The 12,321-nt window shown below is 32.3% G+C and overlaps 1 protein-coding gene across 1 annotated transcript in view; it reads right to left on the bottom strand.

Annotated features, from left to right (window-relative positions):
* Positions 1–9,004, bottom strand: part of LOC118184437 (laminin subunit alpha lam-3-like) — a 358,990-nt gene extending 349,986 nt beyond the window's left edge. The window contains exon 1 of the mRNA XM_085816270.1: positions 8,821–9,004. Within this exon, the coding sequence (XP_085672396.1) occupies positions 8,821–8,899 (79 nt within the window). The 5' untranslated portion in view covers positions 8,900–9,004. The remainder of the gene's footprint in view (positions 1–8,820) is intronic.
* Between the last annotated feature and the right edge of the window lie 3,317 nt (positions 9,005–12,321).

Here is a 12,321-nt window from a genome sequence, read left to right on the forward strand (position 1 = left end):
TGAAAGAATGCAAAAATGGTGTAAAATGATCCTTAACTTTACATAGTCGGATATGCATACTGCAAGTATACGGTACTTCTCCCGCCTTCTTAATATGTCTTCGTGTTGTAGTGGTCAGCACACACGGCGCGTATTCAAAAGATCCGAGTCCCGCGGAGAGCATTGTTCATTTTTCACATTTCCTACTTTGATGCTTTCGTGGTGTAGTGGTCAGCAAACTCGGCGCGAATTCGAGAGGTCCGTGGTTCGAGTACCGGAGAGGGCATTGGTCATTTTTATATCTCCTGCTTCGAAATAACCTAATATCTCTGCAAAAGTATGAAATGTCTAGCTTGGTTTTGGCTTGCACGGCCAAGAACGAATGCAGCCTTTGATTGTGTTTCCCCGTTAATGACTATCCACTGAACATATTTAAAAAGAAAAGGCAGTTTAGAGTAGAGATATGATTAAAGTTTAAACTATTGTACAAACAGAACTTTAAGGTTTCTTTCGTGCTGAATTATAAGCCCAAATACAGTGAATGCTCTCTAAGATTACCACTCACAAATTCAGATTATTTTTTGTCTTTTGTAAAAATAATTTTCTTAGAGGGGGTAATACTGTAGGGACATTAGGAATTTTTGGAAGTAGGAGACTTACAAAATTAGCAACGCCTTCACCGGGAATCGAACCACGCGCCAGCGTGCAGACCACTACACCACAAAGGCAGGCTACAAAGGCGGGAGAAATGCCTTATAATACTTATTACTGATATATGTTTATGTTCTCGGAAATACGTTTAAAAGGTGTCCCTACACAAAGATTCACTGTAATTTCTTCACACTGCGGCATACAGACTTACGTTCAGTTTTCTTAATTTTTAATACACCTCTCTCCTTTTTCCCCCTTTTCAAAATATCTCAGGTGTTTTAGGAAAAGGTTTGAAAACGTTTCTGTTTTTGGAGACAACATTGTGAGAACCTTAGGTGAAATCTACATATACAGTATTTTTCTAAGATGCGAGACTAGCTTCTTAATTTCAAAAGCTGCAAGACTAGCTTCTTAATTTCATCACACACAGAAAACAAACATTATTAGCCTAAAAAAATAAATCACTAAACTGCATCTAGAAAATATTTTAAATCACTGACTTCATTTTGTAAACTCCCGATTAATCAGGGCAATACCCTGGGACGACGTCCACGGTTAACCCAAAACCACTGTTAATCAGACCGCAGTTAAAAGAAAGAAAAACAACCCATATTATAATTCACAGAAAAATGTTATTAACAATTTATGTGAATATTTAAGCAGTTTAACTTGAGAATAATTCATTTGGCTATGCAAATTAAATCAGCATTCAAAACAAGCTGCATACCTCAAAACAAAATTTCTATTTATACTAATTCTTGAATTTTGATAGGTGCCAGTGGGAAATAAACGATAAATGGTTGCTTAGCAAAACTGAGGGGAAAAAATTGTATTTCGATAGCAATCAATGGGAAACAGAAGAGTAAAAGATGTACTAAATTTATTTTAAAGAATGATTTAACGATGTTTATAGATTGTGTACTCTATATATTTAAATTACGTAATGTAGTGAATGAAAACATTTCTAAATATTTTAACTTTGCGCAGTCTGTTGAAGTAGGATACAAGAAAAATCAGTTATGCCCTTGCCAAGATTCGAACTACGGATCTTCAGTTATTAGCCAAATGTGCTCCAGTTTATGCATAGTGGCTGGCACCTAGTGACGGAAGAGAAAATTCTTTATAACTTCAATCTGCTATCACTGTTATTATCCCACGTATTTTCTTCTCCTTTGGTTTTCTGTAGTGTAGTAACTCTAATGGTTTGCGTTAGTAATTAGATCATCGTTCCATAATAAACAAACGTAACTTTTTCTAACTTAACTAAGACATAGCCTGGTTAATCTGCTCCGGGTTAAATGGAAAGAAATTCGGAAGAATCCGCGGTACTATGACGCTTATTGTTTTTAGAGACGCTTACTTTATGGTGATCGAAGAAATGCCATCTATACTTTCTTTCCTTAAATGAGAAATACGCGTGAATAGACTTTTCTTTCAGAACAGAATGCCTTCCAACATGATTATTTGTAACAGATTACATATTGCCTTTATTAAAAATCTCATACAAATTTTAATTTATCACGTATGAAAAATTCATATATTATGTCAGTACTTATATAGCATATAATCAGTTCTCAAAATAAGAACATTCGTCGATCAATGTGTTTAGAAGAGTGTTGATACTTTTTGAATACTACCTCCTTTAGACGACCATCTCTGAATATAACCAACATAGTAGAACCCTCGATCTACCATTCATGCGGCGACCGCTTTGGTCATGTACCGCTTATTTATGATCCAAAATATGCTTCTACATAAATAATGCTATTTATTCTGCATCCGTTGTTCCCCTAACTACCGTTTTATAAAATTGTTTCTTGCAAGCATTACTTGAAGAAAAAAATTAAATAGGAAATTGTATTTATTATTTGCATTGTTTCCTGTCTAGACTATAAATTTGGCAACAAAATAACTAAACAGTTCTTTGCATTGCCGTTACTGGCATCATTTCCGAATTTTATTTCATTGTAAGTTGCAAAATTTCTCTCTCTCTCTCTCTCTCTTTTTTTTTTTTTTTTTTTTTTTTTTCTTGTCAGTTTTCAATGGTTTACTCCTATTACTTTTCAGGTACTTTTTAGATCTACAAGAAGTATGAGGAAAATGAAGAAAATAAAAATGAACAAGTTTGCTTCTGGAGCTTCCTCGAGTCTTACGAAGTTTTTCAAAAAGTTAATTGTTGATTCAAAATCAGCCAAGAAGTAAAGGGAAATACGACTTTTTTTTATTTAAAATGTAATTTTTTAATTTAGCAGATTCAGTTGATAGTTCTTAATCTCATGGAACTTGCTTACTAAGAACATAAGCTTCGATATTGAGCATCATATCTCAAGGATGACCACTTCCACAGCAGACTAAAATCGTCTAGAATCATTATTTTAGAGTTCACAGCATAGTTGTTTCGTGAAATTTTTAAGATCTGTGGGAACTGGGAATGTTCTTATTATATATATTAAGCATGGCTAGGACAGGTGAGAACGCTGAAGATTTGCGAAGTGATGCTCTTGGTGAGAAACTACGATTACACCTTCCGATAATGGCCTGGATCATCTTGCCATCGGTTTTATGCTTCGATGATTTCGGAATAAGAAAAGGAACATCTCTATTCTCTTAGCGCAATATGGCGCGGTTGGCGAGAAATTCTAATTCTAGCAACCATAAGACGAGAGAAAAACCGAAACGTATTAGCCGGCGAAATCGGGCCAGTGAACTCTGTGTATGTAGAGTATTCTTTTTTAAAAAATTGCTTTTTCCTGCACTTTCTTCTTCTTTGTGAACAATGATGGTATCAGCGGTTTCAAGCCTAAGCGAATAAACCTCCTGCTGATTATATCCAACGAGTCAACGGTGAAAGGGAAAAGAAAATCTTCGAACGATCTGGTCTTCGTGAGCTATGCTCCGAGTAGCTCTTTTGCCATTTTATCATCCCCTTCCTCTTAAACCGAAAAGAAAATAAGAACAGGATAGGTATTTTACACATCATATGTTCCATCGACAAATGCTGATAACAGAAAAACTATGTTACACTTTTTGTTATTGTTCCCACATGGCGGCATAATCTAAGCAAACACAGACAGCATATTGATGTACACTGCTTGGCAGAACGAAAGATACCAGGATTAGATGTAACACAATCTTTAGTACTTGTGATAAGATGTAGTGCAATAGAATTTTTCAGAATGATTGACTGCAAGTTTACTTTTTAAAGCTAGTGGAAAAAAGCTTTCATTAAATCAAATTAAATACACCGAACCTTTATTAAGACAAGCCCCCACGGTTCCAGACAATATTGGTCTTCTCTGGAGATGGTCGCTTTAAACAGATCTCATTCAGTGTTGATAGAATTATTTACACACAATCTTTTTTAGAGATCTGATCGTCTTGTGAAAGTGGTTCAATCAGTATTTTGAGAAATAAACAAATATCGGTACTAAAAATAATTTTTCTAAGAAAATCGTCTCTACAGAAGACAAAAATCATCTGAAATTGCTAGTAGAAGAGGTGCTGTGTGCTTCAAAGTGCTCTTTTTTAAAACTGATTGCAGTAATGTTTACAGATTTCAGAGGAGGCTATCTATGGGTAATATCTAAACTAGATGGTTAACCGTATATAAAATCCGTAACATTATTTTTAACCTTATCCTTGATGGTGCAGAACAACTCTATATTCCATGAAAATATGGGTTTTAAAAATCTAAATTTCTATAATACGCAGAGTAAACGCTCTCTAACAAGATCACACACGGTTCCATACGATTTTGGTATTCTACAGAGTGGTATTCTTAGAGAAGTGATGCTTGAATTCATGTTTGTTTATGTTTTCAAAAACATTGGACATTTTCAGCTGTGATCACTTGAAGGAGATGGTCGCAAGAGCGGCTCATTGTTTAAATATGTCATGTAATATTATTATTTACGTTACTTAATATTAAATATTCTGTTAAAGAGGATTAACTTTGAAAATCACATAAATAAAGGACCACATCTCCACAAAAGACTAAAATTATCTGGTATCATAGATGACTGTCTCAGAGACGATTCACTATACTTTATACACTAGTTCTACAAAACATGGTGCTGAGCATAAAATGTTTAACTACTTAAGAAATATGATTATCTGGCCTCAGTGTAATGTAAAACTACTACTGAAGACAATAGTTTTACTATACTATTAGCTCCATGGTTAAATAGGAAAGAAATATTGGAATTGAAATCGAAAATTTAAGCTTCGGTGGACTTTCTCGTCGCAACCACCTCCCTAACACTACGTATATAACTAACCATTATTTCTAGTAACACAAATGAACACTGGCACTGATCATGACCTCTAATAGATTTTCAGCTTAAGAGATTCACAGTCATTAATGTTATTTTAATATCACTACAGGAGAAATATGTTATGAAAGTAATTACTGTATTTTACATAAAAAACAAGTAAGTACTGTAAGTGTATAATTACTCTGTTTTTATATGAAAAAGAAATAACGTCACTGGTAAATCTTTAGATGAAAAAAAAATTAATCAATTCAAATTTCAGCAATTTTACACACGGAATTTATCTGGGTTTGCATTGTGAATCATGGTTATCAGATCTTAATATATTCGCACTGAGACATTTGGAACTCTCAAACAAATTAATTACTTCATGACTAATCGCTAAACTCTCAGAGTCCGTCAGAAAACGTCTGGAAAATGTCAAAAGACGAATTCCTTATCAAACGTTCCTAACCAATGCGCTTATATAACTCTCAGAGATGATACCACGGTATTCCAGTTTCAGGGGGGTCGAAGCGGGCGGTATACACCCATGAGTGCGTGAAAGATTTATGGTAATCAGCCTCTGGGAAACAGAAAAGAAAATCCTAAAAATGTGAATGAAGACAGATTCATATACAAAAGCGTTATTTGTTTAGTATGAGAGACGGGAGTTTTTTAGCATCAGTACCGCAGAAATAACTGACTAGTTTATTTTAGATATCTTGCTGTAAGAATACTTCATAAAGAAGTAGTGTCTGGAACTACTTGAAGTTCAAATTACAGCGTCTTTCTATAACATGGATTTCAGTTATTGATTTGAAGCTTTTTAAAGTAAAATTCAGATTTGTTAAAACAAAGAATCAGTTAAAACCTAAAAATCATCTTGCCAGTTTTTTCCTCTTGTTTTATTTATAAATGAAAGTCTTGAATAGAGTATGGGTAAAATAAAAGCAGGTAAAATCGAAAAACGTTAACCATGGATTTTTAACATTATTGAAAGAAAAGAAACAAGCTTGCGCCTTGTATTTTGATCATGGCTGCACCCAGTTAATAAGAAAATTATCAGGTTCCCAGAAAATCCTTACATTCTAAAACGCTTTTACTTATCTCCACATATAATACTTTAAGAATTCTTGTATACTTTTATTGACTGCACTGTTCCGTTAATACTTCAGTATTCACGTCCATGCATATTATTTACAATAGAAATCTCATGCTCTATTACGACATTTCTTATGAGTATCAATTCATTTATTAATTTTACGAATCTAAAAGAATATGTTTATCCGGAAATGGAAAAAAATTCAAATTATTTCTCATTTGGTACTGTTAATTTTTTTCATCTATAATAAATAGAGAAAGCCCTCTTTAAGACGACCACTCACTATTCCGCATGATTTTGACTACTTAGGGAAGTTGCCGTCTGAGGAAGGTGATCTCCGCTTTCGTCGTTTTTCTGATAATTTAATTAACATTAGTATCTAGTATCGTCTGTCTAAGACAACCACCTCCACAGAAGATCGAAATTATCTGTAATGGTGGGAGATCGTCTTAGAGAGAGTTCTTTGCAGACGTATCGATTATTTATAAAATTTTAACATTACACAATGTAAGGAACGCCATCTACCTACATGGTTTATCATCAATATCACCTAGGAAGACAAGAAATCTGTCGCCTATTATTTTCTTTACCTGATCGGTCATTATCAGTATAGTAGATGCTGTGTTAGGCTAGAAAAGGCAATAAATTGGATTATCTATTAATAACTTACACTCCTCATGTCACAGATTTAATCATAGCATAATATAGTTAATATCTTATTAAACTTAGTTTTATATGAAGAATCTCCTACAGTGAAATTTATCAAGGTGACCAAGACGGCTACCTCAGAAAATAAATAGCACTTCTGAGAACACACTCACTAAGGTGACCCTCTCCAAAGAAGACCAAAATATTTTGGAGCCATTGATGGTCATCTTAAAGTCGGATTCTTATTATTATCTCCGTTTTCGCTTGGAATTTTTTGTCCTTTCGGAAGTTAGTTGACTTAAATAAGTTTTACCGCGTCACACCTAACATCACATCGAAAACTGTTTGCTCTTACATGGTACAGAACGAATTTTAATAATTTTTTAAATCATTACTTAAAAATCTTTAATTATAATTGGGAACATGATAATTCGCTATATCAGAACAACGTAAATTTGCAGATGTCACACCTGATTAACATAATCTGTCGGTGATGCACTGTGTTTGGAATTTACGCATAAAAATAATCGTTATGTGCGGATGACGCACTGCCGCAACTTAAGCTGCCAAAGATTGCAGTAAAGCTGACTTACTGTGATGAATTATTATGATGAATACAACGCATCTACTCAAGCATGCATTGCGACAATTTCGGATAACGACATCTGTTATGTGCTTAGATGCGTCAGAGCATATTAAATAGCTCAAAGATTGCTTCATTTATATTTTCTCATTAATAAAACTGTTAGGCTCACATTCATTTAAGAGTGAAAAAAAAGATGATGATCTAATGAAACTTATAATAAAATTTAATAAAATATTCCTGAGATTTTAATTTCAAATCTTCATTACCAGTCTTAAACAAGTAGTTGCAAATATATCTTAAATAAGTAGTTACAAATTTCATGTAACAGCAACTGCAGAAGGATTGTGAAATTAGATAAAACATTTTTGCAGCACCTATGTTGATTATACTCACAAGGATAATGGGGTATATTGGCGTTAGTAAAGAGGGTGAAAGTTTAATTCTTTTCGACAGCTAATGAGATATCCAATTTAACAAATTTGGTTAAAGTGAAATCCTAAGGAACGGCCTTGGCGCGATTTTGAAAATTGTTGCCAACATCAAACTGACCTGTGCACTAATCATAAATGCCGCGTTTACTGCTCATTATAAAGTCGCCAAAAGTAGTCAAATCCCGTGTGTACTGTATATTAGGATTAAACCGTTTATTTCGTAAAGTTTTCCATTATTAATAACTACGTAATTTTATCAATATGAAAAATTTAATTCAAAAATAAAAATTACAAGAACTTTAAATAACCTGTATTTCTTAGCACGACTCAGGGGGGGGGGAAAGGGAGATAAAAAAAGAAAGAAAAAGAAAACTCTGAAAAAAGTTACTATTAACAAATCTTATAGAGTTTCACAAAATTTCAGATTTTTAATTAAAAATTTTTTGCAGAAATTAAGTCCATAATTTTACCTGAAAGTTATTCAGAACTTTAATTTCTAAGCAAATAATATTTCCACAAGTGCCGGTCAAAACTTCATGACAAATCTAATTCACTACAGAAGAGATCTTCTAAGCATGAAGTACAAAAATTAGGCTGAAAAATTGCTTAAAATTTTAGCAAAAAGCAGATACAAAAACATTAAAGAAAATCAAATATTTTTAGAAAAATTAAGGAAAGACTATTTTAGGTAAATATCACGGTTACATTTCTAAATGTTATCCGCAGACTGAAATACGGAAAACGAATCCTCGAAATGCATATAAAAAATTCCCCATCAGAAAAATATAAAATTTTTAAATTCTGCTTTCGGCAATTTTTTTTTTCAACTTCCTTCTAGAGCTTCTTCAAATACAAATAATAATAACAATGTCAAAGCATTGTATTCACGCGGGCAGCAATATTCAAACTGGAAAAAAGAAATTTAAACATTTAAAATTTCATTCATTTTAAAGCATGTTTATCATGAGAATTTCGATCGTGGCAGATATGATTAAATGCATATATGCGAAATTTGGTGCTATCTGATTTACACTATAAGTTCATGTTCTAAAGTAAATGCTTCTTCTAAAGTTTAAATCCTTTTTTCTAGTTCAGTTGGCGGTTTAGTTCTAAAGAACTCAGGTCGATTTTTATTTTAGTTGGTTCATTCAAAAAACGCATTTTACTTACCTTGAGCAAAAGACGGGGCTATCCTCAGAACAAAAAATACTGCCGCAAGGAAAAACTTTCGGCATTCAGAAACACCCATTTTTCCTGGCAAATCTTCGCGCCAGAAAGGGTGGTGAAGCGCTTAGAACTTATTCGCAGACGAACCTCTCGGCGTGCCCACTAGTACAGGCAGACGGTCCCGCTCTTCCCAAAAAGATGTGTGCTTTGTTGCCGCTTCGACCCCTACAAACATTGGCAGACCTTTTTCTGACGGACATAGCGCCGCTTGTTGGGTGGTGGTGGAATTAAAGGTTCGGGGGGGGGGTGCTTTTACTTCAAGGCAAGGGGGCTGCTGTTGGCTCATTTGCTTGTAAACAAATCTTTACCATCTTTCGTATGAACGATGGTAGTTAAATAATTTTCGTTTTTAGCGTTAGAAAAAAAAAAAAAAAAAAAAAAAAAGAATGGACGAAAATCTAATTACAAGAAAAATAATTTTTCCAGCAAGCTTGTGTTGTTTAACGTAAACAGTTATTATATACAACTGTGTTTCATACAAATTAACTTACAGTGAATCAGTAGTTACAAAATTCAATAAAAGTGCTACAATTTAACTGAGTAGCGCCGGAAACAAAGCAGTGCATGAAAGATGCGCTTGAAATGCAATGCAAATTTCAGAGAATATTTTTGGATATTTGTAGGAAAATCAATATTATACCTTCAAAATAACTCATGCGAGGTTTAACATTAATTTAAATAATTCTAACCGAGAAATATATAATCAAAATGCAATAGAGGCGGCTTAATGTGGTCGCGGTTAATGGTTTATCATTCGTATATTCTTATTGAATTAACCTTATATTATACCTTCAAAATAACTCATGCGAGGTTTAACATTAATTTAAATAATTCTAACCGAGAAATATATAATCAAAATGCAATAGAGGCGGCTTAATGTGGTCGCGGTTAATGGTTTATCATTCGTATATTCTTATTGAATTAACCTGTCCTCATTTTCCTGAAAACATGGAAAATACTTCTCTTGTTGTGATCAACAATTCGGTTAATAGGATCAAAATATTAAAAAAACAATTTTAAAACTGAAGTAAATTCGCCAGATAAGTTCAGAATTGATAATAAAATTTGCCAGGTGACAGAGGAACTTCGTCTTGGATTAAATCGACAAACAGTTTGTTTTCAGTTTTAGCCAGTCATTTCAAATGAGTCCCCTCCCCCCCAAAAAACTTAGTTTGACTTGGATTTTGAATAAATCTATCGATTTTGAGGATGATGAGACACAAGTCTGTCTTCTTCAAGGGAAAAAAAAATAATAATAATTCTGCAGAATTCCTTGAAAAACATCTGAGCCAAATTATAGTTGCTTTTTTGTCTACTTTAAGATTATACATTTGCACGTTCTCTTCCAGTGAAAAAGGGATGCCGTCTGAGTATTAAGATTTGGGTTATAGCATCGGTCAAATAATTTCAAGAAATGTTATCAATAGTTTATAAATAAACTATTGAGTTAGAGACATTATGAACAATTCATAAACAAATTTTTGCATTTTCCCAATTAAAATGCTGTGAAGATGCCTTTTGATATGTTTCTAGTTATATATACATATATATTCTAAATTAGTAAAATTCTGTTGTTATTATGAAGGATATTTTTTTCATCATTTAATATTACCATTCGGTTAACATTACCGCGATAGATCCGCAGACAAACGTAATCACATTAAGCGATGCCTACTATATAACATGTATGTTTTCCTCCCAAAAATAAGGATTTTTATTTCAGAAGACGTGAGAGTTCCCAATGTAATTAATAAAAATTGTAGATAATAATAAACCTTAAAATAAGAAACTGTCTAGATTATATATAGGATACAAAATAAACATTCCGTATTAATAAACATCATATAATCCATTAACACTATCAGTTGCTCATCATTTCTCATATAATCGTACAAGAGTAATAGAATAACAAAACAAAAAAAAAATATTGTTTGGGATTGATTATTTAAAAAATCGGCTAATATTCCATAAGCGGGGTAAGCTGGCGCCAAACTATTTTGGCCTTCAAAATTTGGCGAGTTTTTTTGGCGGCAATAAAAGCACTAAGATGTGATTTTTCAACGTAAACAGAATAGTAACTTTTAAGTTTTGCAGTAGTGAAACGCCGTTATTCTATGTAAACAGAATAGTAAAATGAGGGTGCTACTTTGGTAGACGGTTGCACGGATTTTGGCGATTTTCCTTTGGCGAGTAATACAACTTATGGTAAACCCATTGCTGGATAAGTTATTTATGGTAACCGATACTTTGTTGTCATTTTATTTAAAAAATAATGCGTTTTATTGTGCATAAATTCCGTGTTTAAAATATTATTTATGGCTTTTAAATATTAAAAATCAATTTAATTTTGAATTTTTATTTGAAATAAAAATTTTATTGTTTATCATATTTTATGAAATTTTATGCTGTGGATGATGTAATCAATGACGTCACCTTACTTTAAAAGTAATTCGTTTTAATATGTATAAATTTAATCTAATGTTTTAAACATTATTTATGGCTCTTAAATATTAAAATACAATTTAATTTTGCATTTTTTTAAAAAATGATTTTATTATGTATGAATTTTTAAATAATTTTAATTCTAGCCGTGATGTAATAAGCTCTCTGATTGGTTATAGAATATTTGTGCATTAACGAGCTGTAATCAGCTCCCTGATTGGTTACTGACAATTTGTGCATTTCCGCGCCGTTTTAAAATTTAATTTATATCTTCGAATTCCTTCAAAGATGTCTTCAAAGATGTTATCTAAATTGTGATTCTGATTTTTTATTGTGGTACTTATCAGTAAACAACAGGTTAAACACTCAAAAAAATGTAAGTACATATTTTTCTTTTATTTGATAATTGTATACTTCAATTTTTGTTAAAAAAATTAATACACTATTTTCAGAAATTGCTGAGATAATTATTGTCCATATGTTTTAATGTTAATCATATTCTATATAACGTATTTTAAAGTATTTGAATTTGATAATATTCTAATTCTTTTAAATGTTGGTATGATGGTTTTTAATTCGATATTCAATTTCAGTAATATTTTAATCTAATTACACGTTGGCCCAATGTTTTTATAGCGGTGTTTTTATTCTCTTTTTTGCTATATGAAAGTAATAATAACCTTACTTTAGTATTTTATACTCATAGTAAATGTATTTATTTACACTTGCCTGCCATCTTAAAAAACGACATTTTCAACAAAAAATTAATCCATTACTTTTAACGATATTTATTTATTTATTTTTTAAGTTTCGAATACTTTACTATGCGTAAAAACAGCGTTTTTCAAGATGGCTGAAGTTTGTAAAAATCGCGCCAATAATTCGGCCAACGTAAATCGCCAAAAATCCGTGCAACCGTCTACCAAAGTAGCACCAAAATGAGATGATAAAATAATAGATGAGTAAAACAGCTTTGCAAGTGAAAGCATAATCCTATCTATG

The sequence above is a fragment of the Stegodyphus dumicola genome, chromosome 1, assembly GCF_044657685.1.
Source record: "Stegodyphus dumicola isolate Sdum_Otavi_A_Nest chromosome 1, ASM4465768v1".
Taxonomy (NCBI): domain Eukaryota; kingdom Metazoa; phylum Arthropoda; class Arachnida; order Araneae; family Eresidae; genus Stegodyphus; species Stegodyphus dumicola.